The sequence below is a fragment of the Tachysurus vachellii genome, chromosome 11 (assembly GCF_030014155.1).
Source record: "Tachysurus vachellii isolate PV-2020 chromosome 11, HZAU_Pvac_v1, whole genome shotgun sequence".
Lineage (NCBI taxonomy): Eukaryota > Metazoa > Chordata > Actinopteri > Siluriformes > Bagridae > Tachysurus > Tachysurus vachellii.
The window spans coordinates 12,590,750-12,602,405 of NC_083470.1; the positions used below are offsets into that span (position 1 = coordinate 12,590,750).

General features: G+C 37.3%; 1 protein-coding gene across 1 annotated transcript; it reads left to right on the plus strand.

The window, feature by feature from the left end:
• The first annotated feature begins 379 nt into the window (after positions 1–379).
• porcnl (porcupine O-acyltransferase like) lies at positions 380–11,283 on the plus strand. Its single transcript, XM_060882239.1, has 13 exons — positions 380–641; positions 3,733–3,874; positions 5,163–5,355; positions 5,483–5,526; positions 5,636–5,817; positions 5,937–6,067; positions 6,138–6,263; positions 6,708–6,808; positions 6,893–6,969; positions 8,718–8,781; positions 8,868–8,953; positions 10,316–10,417; positions 10,537–11,283. The coding sequence occupies exons 2-13, from the start codon at positions 3,739–3,741 to the stop codon at positions 10,633–10,635; spliced, it is 1,341 nt and encodes a 446-aa protein (XP_060738222.1). The 5' UTR covers positions 380–641; positions 3,733–3,738; the 3' UTR covers positions 10,636–11,283.
• Positions 11,284–11,656: the final 373 nt, after the last annotated feature.

Genomic DNA, 11,656 nt, shown 5'->3' on the forward strand with positions numbered 1-11,656 from the left:
TTAGATGCAGGGGGGATTAATAATAATAATAATAATAATAATAATATATAAAATATATTATTGTTGTTGTTGCTGCCCTTCTGTCTCCTATATATTTTCTTTTCTTTATAAAATGGATTGCACATTACTGGTAAAACTACCACTTTATATTTACTTTATATTCAGTGTAAAGCTGTGAGGCCTACAGAGTTTGGACATCATTTTATACAATTATATAAATTATATAAAGACTTCAACTGATTATGTAAAACATTCTACACTTATAGGCCTAAATCATGATTCCATGAGTGGTTTGCATGTGTGTGTGAATCCCGTTGAAGAAGTTGTAGCTAAGATAAACGTGTGCATCAGTGGATCAGTGGGTGTGATGGGGTACATTACTGCATGACCAGGAGGAAACGTGTGTAACATGAGCTCCACTGTTCAAAGTTGAAGGCACCTATTGGCTGCTCCACCGCGACGTGGAATCAAGTTCGGTTGAAATTCACCATGTTCAAGCGCGTGTTTCACTTTATTTTTTACCTTTGTAAAGCGGACAGATGTGTTACAGTTGTGTCACCAACATGGAACAGATATCTGGAGTGATTTAAATCCTGGCGTATTTTCTTCACTAACTTCACTTCCGGGTTTCACATCCTGTGGTAAGAGAAGCGGCTGAAATGAACACACGGCTCCTTGAGCATGTACTGTCTAGTCTATGTGCTGCTGTGTAAAGCTAACGTTTATTAGCTTGAAATAAGCAATTTTTCCAGGTTTAAGAACTTAACCGAACACAACAAAAGACTCATTTTAACGGCGGAAGTTAAAGTAAAAAATAAATAATAATAAGAGCCAAGAGAAAGAGGCGACATTCCTGCAGTGAACACAACAGAATGTAGGCGACTGTCAGTCCAAACTGGAACAACTTCTGGAAAATGGTCAATAAAGTGCATTCAGATGAACTGACATCTGAACTGAACTGACATTTGGTTTAACAGAGACTCTTATTAAATATGACGTACAGTTTAGGTAGAATTCAGTCCATGAAGCTGAGCAGTTCAAGTTTAAAGGCCTTGCTGAAGGGAATCTCTCAAGCATACCTGAGATTCGAACCTGCAACCCTCTGGTCCAGTAGCAGATTCCCATCTTAATAAACATTGGGAAAGAATAAGAATAAACATTTATCCATTAAGGATACATTACTGTCTAATCATTTGTATAAAGTTTGTGTACTATTTTTAGGATGAGTGATACCTGATACAGCCTTATGTTAAAACAGAGGTGGGAGTAAGTCACACATGTGCGAGTCACAAGTAAGTCTCAAGTCTTAACCTTCAAGTCTCAAGCAAGTCCGAGTCATTTTTTGTGAGAGTCAAGTCAAGTCAAGTCACTGCTTTATGTCAAGCAAGTCAAGTCGTAGCTTGAGTGAAGCAAGTCACTGGCAAGTCATACATATGTTTGATAATTTAACTAAATGTATATATTAAACAAAGTTAAATCTACAGTATTTATGGACTGAGTTATATTTGCAACAAAAATGATTATATGCATTTATTTTTAAAAGGTGTCCACGTACAGGTGAGTTGTAAATACAATAAACATCTAAAAATGAATAAAAATCAAAACTACAAAGAATGTAAATGTAGCTGAAATAAGGTCCAACATAAAAGCATGAAAAGTTTCAATATGCCTCAAACATGGCGGAAATATATATATTTATATTTTATATAAATATAAAAAGTACAATGGTTTCTTTGCAACCAAATGGTATTTTTTGAACAGGCATTCCCTTTTAATGGGACATGAACACATCCTTAAATTAGATCCTTCCTTTTTAACAACAGAATAACAATAACAATCAATCACGTCAACCAAAAAACGTAAATAATTGAATCCCACAAACCTTGAAGTTATTTAACTATTGGAGAGAGAGAGAGAGAGAGAGAGAGAGAGAGAGAGAGAGATGATTGGAGTAAGTGTAATTTATTAATTAAAGGGATAGTTCACCTAAAAATGAAAATTCTGTTATCTTTTTCTCACCCTCATGATGTTACAAACCTGTATAAATTTCTTTGTTTAGATGAACACGGAGGAAGATATTTTGAGGAATGTTTCTAACCAAACCATTCATGAGCCCCATTCACTTCCATAGTATTCTTTTTTCCCGCTATGGAAGTGAATGGGGCTCATGAATGGTTTGGTTACAAACATTCCTTAAAATATCTTCCTCCGTGTTCATCTAAACAAAGAAATTTATGCAGATTTGTAACATCATGAGGGTGAGAAAATTATAAAAGAATTTTTTTATTTTTGGGTGAACTATCCCTTTAAATTGAATGTGTGTGCGTGTGCATGCGAGACAAGAATATGACTCTGCTTGCAACTCTGAAGTTTTTTCTATTTATATTTATGTTTTTTATATTTAGATATGTATGTGCATCCCCATAAACGATCCATACGCTTTTCACTCAAAGCCTAACACTGAAGACCAATTATAAGACCTATTGCAAAAAAGCTGACATTTCCACATAAACAGTGACCAACCATTTACCCTACACTGCGCTTGCAAAAAAATTAATTTGATAGAACTTTGTCATTCAATTGTGAGCGATGTGGTCGCATACTGCTGTTCTTCTCTTCTCATCTTGCACAAAATCGCGGTACCCGAAATTAATAATTTTTGGTGTAGCGCCTTCCATGTTTCGTCACGACTGTTAAGGTTTATTAGTTAGTGCGCGCGCTCCCTCTGCGTGCCTGCTGCGTCACGTGGCTAGATTACGCTCTTGCGTGCATTTAAAAACAGATTTAAAAACAAAATAGACAAAAAAGATAAAACAAAAGCAAAAAACAAGTTATTTATCAAAGTCAAGTCGAGTCTTGATATTTGTCAAGCAAGTCTCAAGTCTCAAATGTGCGACTTAAGTCCGATTCGTGTCAAGTCATATGACTCGAGTCCCCCATCTCTGTGTTAAAATGCAGTGAAATCTCATCCGTTATGTTCTACACAGGTCAAAATGATCCGTTCTATGTTTTTAATTAACATGGAACCCAAACTATAAATGTTACCAGTTAATAAAATAAAGATGATGGATGAATTCGGTATTTGTTCTCTTACCCCCTGCTGGTATTAGAATCCCAGCAAGAGAAGTGGTTTTGTGTTTTGTTTTCAAGGTCGATTATCTCAAATATTACAGTCTTTCTCAGCTACTGAAAATCAATATGACCTATGAACCGCACATCTATTGCTAGGTAGCAACAGAGCACAAGGGTTAAATAGGAAAAAAAAAACAGCGGATTTGTTATGGCGTCTGTTTGTCCACTTGAACTGACAAGTCATACAGCGCTCTACACTGCTGTAGTCAGCCTGACATCATATCTTTTTGAAGAATGGTGTTTATCCCTCCAGCACAGAGCCTTGTAAAGTGGGTTGAAGCAGCTTATTACGGTGCTTGTGTCATCCGTCTGTAGATACTAAGGCTGGCATGAAATAAATAAAAGGTTTAGGATAAATATCTGAAGAATAGGCTTATATAACATATATCAGTCAAACCAAAAAGCATGATGAAAAGCAATCTATGTCTGCTTGCTGATGTTACCATGTTGCCCCTGGTCTGGTGTGGCCTGGCATGGCATGCGTATTTTTGTACAAGATGAGGTGTATTTGGTTGAAAGCAGCCTGCTCTGCTCATTTCTCACACACGATTGTGTGTGTGTGTGTGTGTGTGTGTGCGTGCAACACAAAATTCTTTTCAGGTTGCCATGGAGTCATTTGGCACGAAGGAGTTCTTGTGGTTTCTTGCTGAGGGCTGTGTTGTGCCTACTGCTTGGCAAGGTCTGGAACAGGTGTGGCAGCTGATGCTTGTTTGCTGCCTCTCCCGCATCATCTGCAGACTGGGTGAGTTACATTTGCATTTATTAATTTTGGAGACACTTTTACCCAGAATAAGCAATTAGGGGTTGAAAGCATTGCTCACAGGCAAAACAATGGTTTTCTGGCAATCTTTAAACTCATAATCTACTGATTACTAATTAAGAAAATTTACCACCGTTCCACCACTGCCATATGGCCTTGAATAGACTGACAATTCGCCTGTTTTTTTTTTTTTTTTTAATTTTATCTCTTTCAAAACACTGATTAGAACACGTACATTAATTGCATGCACAACCATTTCAATTATAGTTGCCCTAACAATATCCTGTGTTCCCCAGTGGAGTCAGTATCCCAGTAAGCTCGCTTTTGGCATCACTCGTCTCCTAAGCAAACTAAAATTCCCTCCAGATTCTAAAGGTTTCATTTGCATAATATCTAAATAAATGCCAATGGCCTGAAAGTTAACAAGTGTGTTTTACAAGCTAATTTACATTTACTACAATACTTTATAAAAGGTAAAGTGAGCTGAAAATGACAAGTGGTGACTAAACTTGAAAGAACACTCTCTAATGCTATGTTCACACATGCAGCAACTCGTCCTGAAAAAAGTGACAGGATATCATTCATTCTCTATGAGATCCGGCGACTTCTGGCCACATGAGAGACAACGACCCTTGGCGTCTCCTTCAACATGACAAAGTAGATAAAACATTATATAAATACGGAGTAAATAGCACATAGCAAAAGAGTGCACATTGCTTCTCCTTCATCTCATATGATATGATGCTAGTTTCTCCATTCACTGATAAACGTTATTACTATGGCAACCAGTAGCAAGAACTGGCGACTTGCATCAGTTATGTGTGAAAGTAGCTTGTGTGTCTTGTACTAAACCTAAGAAAAAAATAATGCAGCTCAGCCATTGCAGTACATAGGCTACCACAGGCAACTATATTACGCTATTACATTTGGCTTTATTTAATAGCTAGTCTTATTTAATTTATGGATTTCTTTTGAATTACTTTTTTTCAAGTCATCAATTCGGAATGATGGTTTTTCCGAAATTTTTCATTCTCTTTGTATGTCATCGAAATAAATAAAGCTATTTTAAACTTAAAGATTTAATCCATATAATCCATAAACTGGAGTAAATCATGCCAGTTGAGATTTATATCAGTGAGTCATCTTGTATGTAAATTTGAAAAAGAGCACTTGTAGTATGCACGTGTTTTTTTCTGATTAACTGGATTTTCATGAATACCACTGCGCCTATGAAACATGTTTGATTGACTCTGATTGTATTGTTCTGCAGGTATTTCAGTACATGTCAAGCATCTGAGTTCATTGGCAGGGGGCCTTTATGTGCTCTATGTGTTCTTTGAGCTAAACACGATATGGGTGATCACACTCAGCCTCGTCTGCTACCTCATCCTCTTCCTCTGCCGAAGGTCCAGCAACCGTGGAGTATTTCTTTCTTTGGCTATACTCATCTATATGCTCATGGGGTATGTGCTAGTTTAGAAAGCTTTATTCCTAATTTAGAGTGAAACGTTTACTAATTTCTTTCAATGCTTTGAAATCATCTACTTGTAATATTACCTTGTCGAAAAAATGACTTTCTCTTCCTCATAGAGAACTTCATATGATAGACGCAGAGACTTGGCATAAGATGAGAGGTGAGTAATACTTGCATCTGTTGGAGTGCTTTAGGTGAATCAGTTCATGTAATTAGTCTGATATCAGATAAAGGATTTTTTCCCATAATACTTTGTTATATGAACCCAGGCTCCCAGATGGTGGTGGCCATGAAAGCCATTTCTCTGGCTTTTGACCTTGACAGAGGGGCAGTGTCTTCCTTTCCTACATTGCTGGACTTCCTCGGGTACATATGCTTTGTGGGAACAGTCATCTTTGGCCCATGGATTAGCTTCAGCAGTTACAGAGATGCTGTGGATGGCCGTAAAATGGTAATCCTGTCCGCACTCAGTTACTCTTGCATGAATGATGTGCTAATCTAGGAATGTGTGATTTTGGATATTTGGTATTAATGTGATTTTTAAATCCCTGTGTTTTTTTTTCTTTTCAGAATTTTGCCTGGTTTGCAAAAATCGCTCTGTGCTTTATAAAAAGTCAGGTTTGCCTCGTCATCTCCACCTGTATCGCTCCATATCTCTTCCCTTACTTCGTTCCCATATATGTCGATGGACTACCTCACAGGTCAGTCAGGTAAAAGCACTGGCTGAAGATATTAAAGAACAGCTGGCTAAAGAAATGTTTTTGTCATTAGATGGCTTCATGCCTATGAGAATGCAGTGTCCTTCCACTTCAGTAACTACTTTGTTAGCTATCTGAGTGAAGCAACCATGGTTATGGCTGGCGCTGGATTTTCTGAGCATAAAGACAACGTCAAATGGTAAGTGAAACCTTTCTCACTTTCAGTCATTTTACAACATCAAGTGACTCACTGTGGTCTGTCACTAGACCACTAACAGCAGTGAAATTGCCTGAAATATTAACTATTACTTACAATAAATTATCTGTGATGTATTTACAGTGATATATAATTGGTGTAAAAAAAAAAAAACACTTACAAGGTTCTTTTGTCAATTGTCAGTATTCCAGTGATGCTCATGTTAGTGCCATATTAATGAGAAATCCAACGTAGTTTGAGTGGAAAATTCAAACATAGCTTTAACTGTTTGAGCAGAGTGTACAGATGAGGAGGTGAGAGCTAAACAGGAATAAAATTACTGCTGCATCATGTAGCGAGTAGTTGGGTGGCATGGGGGGGGGCAGTGTTGTTATATTTAATGTAGAGTATTAATATATGACACAAATGCAAAATATGTATTTGTAGGGATATTACAGTGGCAAAGCCTCTCAACGTTGAATTGCCAAGATCCATGGTGGAAGTTGTCACATCTTGGAACCTGCCAATGTCTCGCTGGCTGAACAAATGTAAATGTTCCCATAAGCTCACAAGTGATGTTTTTTTTTGGATGATGCCTTATATTTACTGACTGTTGATGTTTATTTGCACAGATATCTTCAAGAGTGCATTGAAGCTGGGTACTTTTCCTGCAATTTTGGTGACCTACACCGCTAGTGCTCTACTCCATGTAAGTATGGAATCATTAATACATACATTTTAAATAATAATGAGCTATTGTGTTTCCTGTCTTTAATACATATTTTTCCTGTCTTTAATACATGTTTAAAATAAAATCAATGTTAGGTTTAATTTTTTAGCTTACGGAGGATTATTTTGGATTTTATTTTACCCGAGTAAAACACTACCACCAGTGGTGGTAAGAAAGACACGCTAACTGTAAAGAGCCCAGTCATGTTACATGGTTACACAGATTGAAACAATCTCTCAACTGTTTAATATCTCTCAGCCTGTTCTGGAGAGGTTTCCAATACATAATCACTAGGCACTTTACAGATGCCTACTGTCACAGGTGTAATGAATGTGAACTAGGTGGATTATTTACTGGATCATCAGATATCCCCATAAAATGCATGTGGAGGAGAAGCTAAGTTAATAGATCGACATATTGTCTAAACAAAGTACAAATTACACAAAAGGACAGAAGTTCAGTGTTTTCTCTGTTTTTCTATATAGTGTGTTTGCCAGAGATGGGGGACTCGAGTCATATGACTTGACTCGAGTCAGACTTAAGTCGCAAATTTGAGACTTGCTTGACAAATATTAAAAAAAAGACTTGACTTGCCATTCATGACTTGAGACTTGACTCGGACTTGAGTTAAATGATTCAGAGATGGGGGACTTGCCTCGAGTCAGACTTAAGTCGCAAATTTGAGACTTGAGACTTGCTTGACAAATATTAAAAAAGACTCGACTTGACTTTGACTTGACATTCATGACTTGAGACTTACTTGTGACTTGCACATGTGTGACTTACTCCCACCTCTGGTGTTTGCTATTAAGATGAAACACTGACTGCCGTCGAGCATTATGGACCTAAAAAAACAACACTAAATGTGTATAAATCATTCATCAAACTTCTGATCTTCCTTAAGTAATATGTGTGTGTGTGAATTTGCTACAATATTATTTGCATTTACAGAATCTGTCAAAGGGGGGCACGGTGGCTTAGTGGTTAGCACATTCGCCTCACACCTCCAGGGTTGGGGGTTCGATTCCCGCTTCCGCCTTGTGTGTGTGGAGTTTGCATGTTCTCCCCGTGCCTCGGGGGTTTCCTCCGGGTACTCCGGTTTCCTCCCCCGGTCCAAAGACATGCATGATAGGTTGATTGGCATCTCTGGAAAATTGTCCGTAGTGTGTGATTGTGTGAGTGAATGAGAGTGTGTGTGTGTGCCATCGCAGGGCACACACACGGGGAGCCTGTGCCTATCTCAGGCGTCATCGGGCATCAAGGCAGGATACACCCTGGACGGAGTGTATCCTGCCTTGATGCCCGATGACGCCTGAGATAGGCACAGGCTCCCCGTGACCCGAGGTAGTTCGGATAAGCGGTAGAAAATGAGTGAGTGAGTGAGAATCTGTCAAATGCTTTATTCCATAGCCATCACTGCTAATGTATTCCATTTTATGGCAACAGGAAGTCAGAGAATAGTGTGTATATATCTAACAGTTCATTTAAATGATGATAAATCACAATGTGGCGTTTGGAGCTGGTTAGCTTCAAGCTCTTTATCAATAAGAAAAGCAAGATGATGACATGATATGAAAGAGAGGACCTGTGTGGAGTCGTGACTTAATGTTTCACTGTCGCATAGTTAGGCTTCACAGCTGTGCAGCTAGAGACTCCTAGTGGAGAGTTTTTGGAACACCAGAATGGCTTGAATATTAGAATCCTAACCCTTGTCTGTTGCTCTTCAGGGCCTCAGCTTCCATCTCGGAGCTGTGCTCTTGTCTCTGGGGTTTATCACGTATGTGGAACATGGTAAAACACCCGTTTACCTTCTCATGCACATCTAATGCTGAGTACGCTGCACACACCAAACTGACTGCTACGTTTTCTCCTTTCAGTTCTTAGAAAGAGGTTAGCAGCTATTTTCAGTGCCTGCATACTGTCAAGGCGCTGTCTAAATGACTGCCAGCATCAGAACAAAAAGGTAAAGTGATGTTTTAAAATCCTGAATGTTATTGATATCGACTGGTGCAGTGGGTGGCGAGTATGGATTAGGAAACATCAGATATAAAGATAGCAAACTGTACTTGTTGCTTGGCTGAGGCCATAAATTGGCTTCCAACGAAGTATTTTTGAAACTTTTATATTTGCTATAATTTTCCCTGTGATGTCCCTTTTTAATTAGCTTTTAGAGTAAAGCTTTTAAGGGTCCATTATGTATCAAATAATTATAATCCCAAGCTTAATTTTTATAAACTTTAATTTAGATAATTAAATCAAAACAATATATATAATAGTAAATACTCAAGGTATAATACTTTAAAGCTATATAATAATTATAAATACTAAAGAAATACTTCAGGAACTGAGCAGTATTTTTGTCTGAATGTGTATCATATACAGTGAATGATCTTCTATATGGTCTACCAAGGTTTTAGTAACCGTTTATACATTTAGATAAATAACTTGATATATAAAATGTGCATTCCCTAATGTGTGTTTCATTCAGAAACCAAACCAAGTCCACATAACACACTTTATTTAAGTAAAATACAACATAACTAAATCTTTATAAACCGTTAAACTCTGGTCTCTTGTGTAAAAATTTTAACTTGCCATTTAGCACCGTTTATCATTCCTTAATTTTGATCACTGTAGACTTATTTTCTCTCATTGAAGGAATTGTATCATTTGACTTGTTTAATTAGATGTGTTTACATTTATCTTAAATTAAGTGATTTTAATTTAGTTTCTGAAGGGTGTTTGCCTAACCATTTATTTGCTATTCAATTGTGTCTTCTTTAAAAATCTAAAGCCACCTAAAATTGTTTTCTATTTATATTTAAATTTAAAATATTGATGCCTGCCTACAAAGCCAAAAAACAGACCAGCACCCACAGACCTCAAAGCATTTTCTCACACTGCACCACTCACCCTGGAGCAGTATAGCACCACCTAGGTGCTATAATAAATTTCCCCTAGATCTAAAAACAGCTGAGTCACTTTGTCTTCAAAGGACATCTAAAGACCTAGTTCTCCTCCCCAGCAGAGTTCTTAGACTGAAACCTAAAACCAAGTGAACCAGTGGTGAACCAGTGTTCAAATCCTAGTGAACCAGTATCAGGATGTATTCATTTCATTGATCAAGCCTTCAAAGCACTCCTGTAAGTCACACTAGATAAGGATTTCTGTCAAATGTGAATTGAATATGTGAATTGAAAACTTGCTGAGTGAATCTGATATGAATCCCTAAGTACAAAAAGGTACAAAGTGACAGTGATTAATGCCTTTCTTTTTCTTTTACCTTGTTTCGCTTCATCTGTGTATGTGTTGTGCGTTTATCTAGAATGTGTGGGTGTATGGGATTAATCTCTTCTTCAGCGCATTGTCCATATTTCACCTGACATATCTGGGATCACTCTTTGATCTGGATGCTGAGGATGAAAAGGTTTGCTTTTACAATACAGCATGTGGATTTAATTATGATCTGCACACACATTTATAATATTTTGTGAATAATTGGTCGTTCATCTAAAAGGTCTGATTGTTTATTCTTTTGTCTTTCAGGGATACTTGGCTAGTCACACTATTCAAACATGGTCTGAACTGAACTGGGCCAGTCACTGGGTGATGCTAGGCTGCTGGATATTTTATTGGCTCATTTAAAGTGATATATGAAAAACGTGGATGATTGTCATTATATATGTCTCATCTTGTTACGTATGACTTCAATCTTTTCCTCTTGCTTTTTCACTCCTCTTGAGTTGCAGAGTTACCATTAAATGTGCTATTCATTTTGCATTCACACTTTATTCTGATATTGCATATCAGTAATAAATAAGTAGTTCTGTATGTTTTAGGCATGAGACAAAGTGCCCTCATTTTGTTACAACATTATATATTTTACCAAACATTGCTTAGATTTTTGTAAAGATATTTGTTTTTTCTAATAAAACACAATGGTTCAGAATCAGATTTATTCGCCAAGTGTGACACAATTCCTTCGACAAGGAATTTGTTGTGGTTTTTATGCTGCTCTTGGGTACAAACTTACATACATACACACACACACACACACACACACACACACACTATGATATATGAATCACAGAATTCTAGTTCTAGTGCACAGAGGTCTGTAGCATCTTCCGCTACAGGTTGTAGGACGTGGTGAGAGCAGTCTGTAATGATGTTACCTGCCCTCTTCTTAACTCTAGATTTGTCCTGAAGGTTATGCAGGTTTACGCCAATGATCCTTTCTGCAGTCCTAACAGTCTGCTGCAGTCTCCTTAAATCTGATTTGCTGGCTGAGCCAAACCAAACAGTTATAGAAGAGCACAGAACTGACTCAAAAGCTGAGTTGATTGAATTGCATCATTTGACTTGTTTTGTTTATTACTGGAAAATATTAAACTATTAATTAGATGTGTTTACATTTACCTTAACAGTTAAGTGATTTTAACGGGTTCATGAAGAGTGTTCGCCTAACCATTTATTTGCTATCCAATGGTGTCTTCTCTGAATAGCTTAGATTTTTGTAAAGATATTTGTTCTGGGTTGTTTTTCTAATAGAACCCAACAATTTAGAATCAGAATCAGAATCTGCTTTATTCACCAAGTGGGAACGCAAGGAATGAGTTGTTGTATTAGAACATGAACCATGAAAACATGACATCTGAAAGGTTCT

Coding starts and splice junctions, on each gene's coding strand:
- porcnl (XM_060882239.1), top strand. CDS start 3,739: ATGGAGTCATTTGGCACGAAGGAGTTCTTGTGGTTTCTTGCTGAGGGC. Junction 6,809..6,892: donor GTCTCGCTGGCTGAACAAAT/GTAAATGTTCCC, acceptor TTATTTGCACAG/ATATCTTCAAGAGTGCATTG. Junction 10,418..10,536: donor TGGATGCTGAGGATGAAAAG/GTTTGCTTTTAC, acceptor TTTGTCTTTCAG/GGATACTTGGCTAGTCACAC.